This window comes from Rousettus aegyptiacus, unplaced genomic scaffold (assembly GCF_014176215.1).
Source record: "Rousettus aegyptiacus isolate mRouAeg1 unplaced genomic scaffold, mRouAeg1.p scaffold_m13_p_3, whole genome shotgun sequence".
Taxonomy (NCBI): domain Eukaryota; kingdom Metazoa; phylum Chordata; class Mammalia; order Chiroptera; family Pteropodidae; genus Rousettus; species Rousettus aegyptiacus.
The window spans coordinates 108,223,753-108,231,242 of NW_023416306.1; the positions used below are offsets into that span (position 1 = coordinate 108,223,753).

At 33.2% G+C, this 7,490-nt stretch overlaps 1 protein-coding gene across 1 annotated transcript; it reads right to left on the reverse strand.

Moving 5' to 3' along the window:
- Positions 1-5,869: 5,869 nt before the first annotated feature.
- On the reverse strand, positions 5,870-7,048 carry LOC107517914 (olfactory receptor 4K15). Its single transcript, XM_016159100.2, has one exon. It carries the CDS (start codon positions 6,910-6,912, stop codon positions 5,938-5,940), a length of 975 nt encoding a protein of 324 aa, XP_016014586.2. The 5' UTR covers positions 6,913-7,048; the 3' UTR covers positions 5,870-5,937.
- Between the last annotated feature and the right edge of the window lie 442 nt (positions 7,049-7,490).

Here is a 7,490-nt window from a genome sequence, read left to right on the forward strand (position 1 = left end):
GATGACCAGCCACAAGCTAGGAACACTACTGTGCATAGTTACATGAGCAGAAACATAATTTTATAATTAAACACCATTATTATGTATGTATGTATGTATGTATATATGTATGCATTTATTTATTTATTTATTTTTAATGGTGACTTCGGTTAACAAAATCCAATAACTCTCAGCTGTACACTTTAACAATTACACTGTGTGTTCACCTCCCATAATTAGAAATCTTTCTGTCACCACATATTTGACCCCTTTTATCTCATCTACCTCGTTGCTCCCCTGACCCACTACACTCTGGTAACCACTATTCTATAGTCTATGTCCATGAATCTCTGTTTGTCCTGTTCATTTGTTGCTTTCAGGTTTATATTCCACATATAAGTGATATCATGTGATTTTTAACTTTTTCTATCTGGCTTATTTCACTTAACATGATTATCTTGAGGTCCATCCATGTTGTTGCAAATGGCAGTATTTCCACTCTTCTTATGGCTGAGTAATATTCCATTGTGTATATGTACCAAAGCTTCTTTAGCCAATCATCTATCTTCAGTTGCTTCCATGTCCTGGCCACCATGGATAATGCTGCTACGAACATCAGTGTGTAAATATTTTTTCGGATATGTGTTTTCAAGTCTTTGAGGATAAATCCGCAGCAGAGGGATTGTGAAATCATATGGTAGAGCAATTCTTAGCTTTTCAAGGAACCTCCACACTATTTTCTATAGTGGCTGTACCAATTTGCAGTCCCACCAGCAGTGTATAAGGGTTCCTTTTTCTCCACATCCTATCCAACATTGGTTATTTCTTGTCCTGTTAATTATAGCTATTCTAACAGGTGTGAGATGGTATCTCATTGTGATTTTCATTTGTATTTCCCTAATAGCTAGCGACGTTGAGCATCTTTTCATATGTTTGTTGGCCATTTGTATGTCCTCTAGGGAGAAGTGTCTGTTTAGTTCCTCTGTCTATTTTTTGATTGGATTGTTTGTTTTTTTGTTATTGAGTTGTATGAGTTCTTTGTATATTTTGGATATTAAGCCCTTACTGGAAGTGTTCCTAGCAAACATGTTTTCCCATGTGGATAGCTGTCTCTTTACCTTGTTGATGGTTTCTTTTGCTGAGCAGAAGCTTTTTAGTTTGATGTAGTCCCATTCATTTATTTTAGCTTTTACTTCCTTTGTTTTCATGTTGAATTCATAAAATCCTCTTTAAGACTAAGGTCCTTGAGTTTGGTTCTTATGTTTTCTTCTATGCATTTTATTGTTTCAGGTCTTATATTTAGGTCCTTAATCACTACCATTTTTTATTTTCCCCTTTTACTTTTGTTTATATCATTCTTTTTCACTTCATGTATGTGTGTGTTTATATCTTTTAATTTATTGTTGTAATTACTCATGATCTTCCTATTTTTGCCTTTTAACCTTTTACTAGCTTTATAGTTGTATGACCCACTGCTTATTTTAAGTGTCTGCCTTCGTCAGTGAGAATTTTTTTCTCTCTTGTATTCTCTTATTCATATTTTTGATATTTTCTTTTCTACTTAAAGAAGTCTTTTTAACATTTTTTGTAATACTGGTTTAGTGGTGATAAACTTATTTAGCTTGTTCTTGTCTAGAAAACTCTTCATCTCTCCTTCAGTTCTAAGTGATAGCCTTGCTAGGTGAAGTAATCTTGGTTGTATGTTCTTACGTTTCATCACTTTTTATGTTCTATGCCATTCTCATCTGGCCTGAAAAGTTTACGTGGAAAAATCAGCTGATAGTCTTATGGAAACTCTCTTAACATATAAATAACTCTTTTTCTCTTGCTACCTTTAAGATTCTCTCTTTGTTTTTAACCTTTGACCTTTAATTATGATGTGTCTTGATGTGGGCTTCTTTGAGTTCATCTTGTTTGGAACTCTGCACTTCCTGGACTTGAACGTCTTATTACCTTTACCAAGTTAAAGAAGTTTTCAGTCACTATTTTTTCAAATAGTTTTTTGATCCCTTTATCTCTCTCTTGTCTTCTTCTCGTACCTCTATGATATGAATATTGGTATGTTTGATGTTGTCTCAGTGGTCCTTTAATCTACCTTCATTTTAAAAAAATTATTATTTTTTTGCTGTTCTAATTGGTATTTTCTTCTACTGTGCCTTCTTCATTGCTTGTTTTTTAAATCTAAGTATTAGTTACAGGTTTTTTTTTAACATGCGATTGATTGGTACAATTAAAATCTTATAATATGATTATTTTTGATGTTGGCCATGGTGCAGCAAATAATATGGTTATCAGTCAGTGAGAGGAAGGCGTCGTAGCAGCTGGTTTGCTACCCATTCAGCTCCTTCACCAGGAGAACGTCTCTTGAGGTAAAGGGGTAAAGGTTTCATGAATGTAAACTTATTTCCTGTTGACCTAAAAATAAAAGTCCAAAATGAGAGGCAACAAGCATTTATTTGAGATCCAAAAAATAGCTATCAGGAAGCACTGATTCAGACAGAAACCTAAATAATGTTCCCATTAGGAGGTGAAGGCAAGGGATATTTATGAGAAAGGGCAAGGGAACAATATCATAAATAGAAGGAAGGCATTTATATAAATGCAGATAAACTAACATAGTGATGTTAATTTGGGATACAATGTTGATTTAGGTCCAGTCCAAAGGTTATTTTGCCCAGTTTTAACATTTCAAAAGTTATAGGAATAAGACATACAAGGCAGTTCCTCTGGGATGGCAACTCTCACTCCATTAAAAAGACTCTGTTTATATTACTTTTGACACTCCAAACATTAAGTTGTACACATTGAATATGTGCAACTTTTGTTTGCCAATTATACTTCAATAAGTGATTTTTTTTGACATGAAAAGTAAAATGGTTTCGATGTACATAGCATATTGAAATGGGTATCTCCAATGTTCTTAAGCTCTGACTCTGTGCCAGCAATATGCTTATTCTTTTTCTACGTTATTGCATTGAGTCTTCGCAACCACTTGCAGTTTTTCTGAGGTTAGAGATAATCTAATAATCTCAAAACAATATGGCTAATAAGTGGTTGAACAGAGATTGCAACCAGAAACTAAATCTGGAATCAAATTCTTCCAACACCTTGGAATTAAGAACTTTATTTTAAATTTTACTTTAAAATGTTACAGAAAATATGTTAAGTAATAGATTTTTTAAATTTAGATAAATTCCAGAGGTAATTATTTTTTTGACCTAAATTCCATTAGTTTTGAATAAGATTTTACTGTAACTATATTATAGGTCAAAATAAACTGGTTTCATTTTACATTACTGAGAGGAGTCTCATAATGTTATCAATTGTTTACCTAAAAGGAAAGCAAAGTTATCTCCTAAACAGCAGACATCTTTTCTTTCTTCGTCCTCCCTATGCAAAGGCTCCAAAATACATAATTCTGTTTTCTATTTCAGCTGCCTTGTCAACATTCCCCTTGTCCTTTCTTTCTCTCAGTGTTATGATTTAGGTCCCTAATACTTTCCGATATGACCTAATTTTACAAAATATGATGTAACATGATAGGACATAACTCTATGTAATGTTTATTTAATTAAAAAATAAATTTTGATTGAGCATACAATTTCAGAGTCTCCATTGTTCCTTCTTAGGAAAAAAAAATACCCATATTGAGCAAATTTTTACAAAGTGTCAAAGTGATTAAGAAAAATAATACTTGGTTGTGTATCCCCAATTGTTTTCTTCTGATAAAAATTTTGTCCTCAAAAGAGCAAGTTAGGACTATATTGCTATACTGAAATACTTTCTTGTTTCCTCAGGCTCATGCTATAACATTTAGAGGCAGAGTAGGATAGTGACTAAGCAATCAAACTTGGCAATCAAACTGCTTGGATTTAAATTTTGACTCTGTCACCACTAGCTGCCTTACTTTGGCAGGTTATTTCTTCTCTCTGTGCTACAAGCTCCTGCTTTGGGAAACTGGGCATAATCATACTTACTTCATTTTAAGAGGATTAAATACAATAATGTATGTAAAGAACTTAAAGCAGGACTTAGAACCAGTGCCTAACATATATTTGGCTCTATGTAAGTATTATTACAATTGCCATCATCAAAATAAAATCAGGTCTACAGAAAAGTAAGTTCTAGGGCTGGCAGATTTTACAACAGTCTTGAAATTCTTTTTCTTTTTTTTGTATGTTCTTAATACCTAGTTTATTTTGTATCTGTGCACATTACTGTGGCTTTGTTTTTCTTAGGTTTTTTTTTTATCATTTGAATAACACATTGTATTAGTCAGCCTGTGCTCTTGTCGTATGACTGATTTAGAGAGGAACTCACCCTCTTGAGTCTAAGTCCTCATTTTTTAAGATTTCCACCCCCCACCCCCCATATTATGAATAGTAAAGAGCTGTGATAGGGTAAGCAGAGAGTCACATTTTCTGCACAGGTCACAACCTACTCCACATTAGGCAGTAGGACATTCTAAAAGTGTTCCATTCTGGGCAAACATTAAACCAAAAAACAAAGCACACAAACCTGGACCTAAAATCTACTCACTGCTTTCTAAATGTATAAACTTGCTCAATATCTTTACCCCTTCTTAACCTTATTTTTATTATGTATAATATAAGCAGAACATGTATCTCACAGAAATGTTTTAAAATTTAAAAAATATGTAAAAATCTTACTAAGTGTCTTATTCTAAAGTTTCAATTAAATTGTAATTAATATTAAGAGCATAATGATGTATCATTTTTTTAACATAAAAGTAGAACAGTGTGCAAAAGTAATGTAGAATTCTAGGAGCCCTGTGTCATTTTAAAAAGTTTGAAAACAAATATTTATTTAGACACTCATGCACATTTGTTTTTATTTTCATTTTGTTACGTTGATAATAAATTGGTACACTCTAGCTCAAAAAACAAAACAAAACAAAACTTTTTTTTTACATAGAAAGAGGAAACGCCTAAGATAACCTACAGTGGGGAATCCTAGAATATTATGGTCTTGTAAGTAGTCATGGAGGATAAAATCATGAATATCCCAAAGATCTTGAAATTGGGTTTTGTCATTTTTCTGGATCTGCATTAGGCAATATAAAAATAAATGTTAACTGAATAAAAATTTACACATAAAAAGTAATCATTTCTACCAGGTATTGATATGTGAGACTACCCAATCTGGGAAAACAGGAATCATGAATATGTAGTGGGTAAGAGAGTGTTTTACTCTAAGTTTCAGGATCCCATCATCATGAAAAGGGGTAAAGAATTATAGTTCGTCTTTTAAAGTTCCCAGATTGTTTTATGCATATTAAACTTAAATTAACATAAACAAATACGAAACACACCAGTGACTAAATTTATTCAGTGAGTTGTTTTTCATGAATAATATATATTTAACAGCTACATAAAAGAGTGATCTGTGAAAGTGTTGAATATAAATGCTTTCTTTTGAGTAGCCATGCCATTTTATACTTTATATAAAAGTAACACCAATCATAGAATTGTCTTTATGTGCTATCATTTACCTAGTATTGTGTGAAATGTGTCCTTATCTAGTATGTCATATATTATATATATATATTTATGGTTATATTTATATTTATGGTATAGAGATATATACTTATTACTCCAAAACTGGCATCTGAATAATACTATTTTAAGAAGAAGAGATGTAGTTTATTTACCACCTATAAGTAGATGTCATTGCTTAGTGTCCTCAAAGCCTGTATCTTAAAAAGTTTTAAATAAAAAATTAAAAGTAGGAATTAAAAGCAAAAGAAAAAGCACACATTGGAGGAAGAGAATATTATAATCACTAAGGTTCATTCTATGACTTTTTATTATCATCATTACTCTTTAATTCAAGTCACTCAATCAGCTCTTCCTTCTGGTCAGAATGATTTGCTTTAACATCACAATGATTCTGTTTGTAATTTTCTAAACACATAGATTTGGTAACAGTCCTGTAAGTTTACTTCATTTCTAAGAAAAGAACATTTCTTATGATTGCAGAAACCTGGCCAGGCTTCAGATACCGACTCTTCAGTTTTGACATAGCTGACTTTACTTCTTTATTCCTTAGAGTATAGATAACTGGGTTTAAAATGGGAGTAAAGATGGTATAGAACACTGCAAGGACTTTGTCAACTGAATAGCTGCTGAAGGGCCATACATAGATGAAGATGCATGGTCCAAAGAACAGTATGACCACAGTGATATGAGCAGTCAGTGTGGAGCGGGCCTTTTTCATGCTAGCAGAGGAGCGATTCCTGACTGTAATAAGTATCACAGTGTAGGAGACAACTAAGAGGAGGAAGGAACTCATAGAAAGAAAGCCACTGTCTGCAACTATTAGTAAGCTGACAACATAAGTATCTATGCAGGCCAGCTTGGTCACTAGAGGGAGGTCACAGAAAAAACTATCTACCTGATTAGGACCACAAAAAGGCAAGTTAACAGTAAATGCCAACTGGCTAGTAGTATGGATGAAGCCCACAAACCAAGAGAAGAGCACAAGAGCAATACATACACGGCGGCTCATGATTGTCATGTAGTGAAGAGGTTTGCATATAGCAACATAACGGTCATAAGCCATGGATACAAGGATCACCATTTCACTGCCAGTGAAAAGGTGAACAAAAAAAATTTGGGCCAGGCAGGCGTCAAAAGAAATCACCTTGCGCTCAACCAGAAAGTCTGCGATCATTTTGGGAGTAGCAAAAGAGGCGACACATATATCAATAAAAGAGAGGTTTGCAAGCAGAAAGTACATGGGGGTATGAAGGCGGGAATCTGAGGTCACAGTGAGGATGATGAGGAAGTTGCCCAGTAGTATTGCTAGGTAAAGTAGAGAAAATATGAAAAATAAGAAAGGTTGGAGCTCCTGGGAATTAGAGAGTCCCAGCAACACAAATTCGGTCACCCAGGAAAGATTTGTTTCATTCATTGACTTTGGAAGAAACTTATCTTCAGTTACCTGAATAGGAGAGAAACAGAAATCAATGAACTGAACATGAGTTTAATTTGCCCATTCCACTTTGGTACATAAGGATTCAAATTTCTACTTATATTTGGGTGTCTGAGTTTTCGTGTATCATTGAAATTTACATAAACAGCATAATACTACTAAATAATGGAGGAGAGAGTTGCCATGATGTTCAAACAATTGGTATATGCAATTACACAAATTTAATAATATAATCAACTAATTTACAAATGAAATCAAATATCTGAAATGTTTTCTTTGACATGACAGAAATCCAGTCTAAGAATCTACAGAGACAAAATATAAATCATTTTTTTCTACAGTAAATGATGATAAACATTTTTTTTGAATAGCTAACATAGAGGAAGATGATTTCACAAACTTAATATTGACCGAAAAAGTTAGACACATAAGAGCATATACTATATAAACCAATTTAAATAAAGTTCAAAAATAGGCAAATCTATGATGTTAAAAAAGCTGCAATCGTGGTTATCTTAAAGAGGAATAGGAATAGAAAGGAGACAGGAATGGGTTTT

Coding starts and splice junctions, on each gene's coding strand:
- LOC107517914 (XM_016159100.2), bottom strand. CDS start 6,912: ATGAATGAAACAAATCTTTCCTGGGTGACCGAATTTGTGTTGCTGGGA.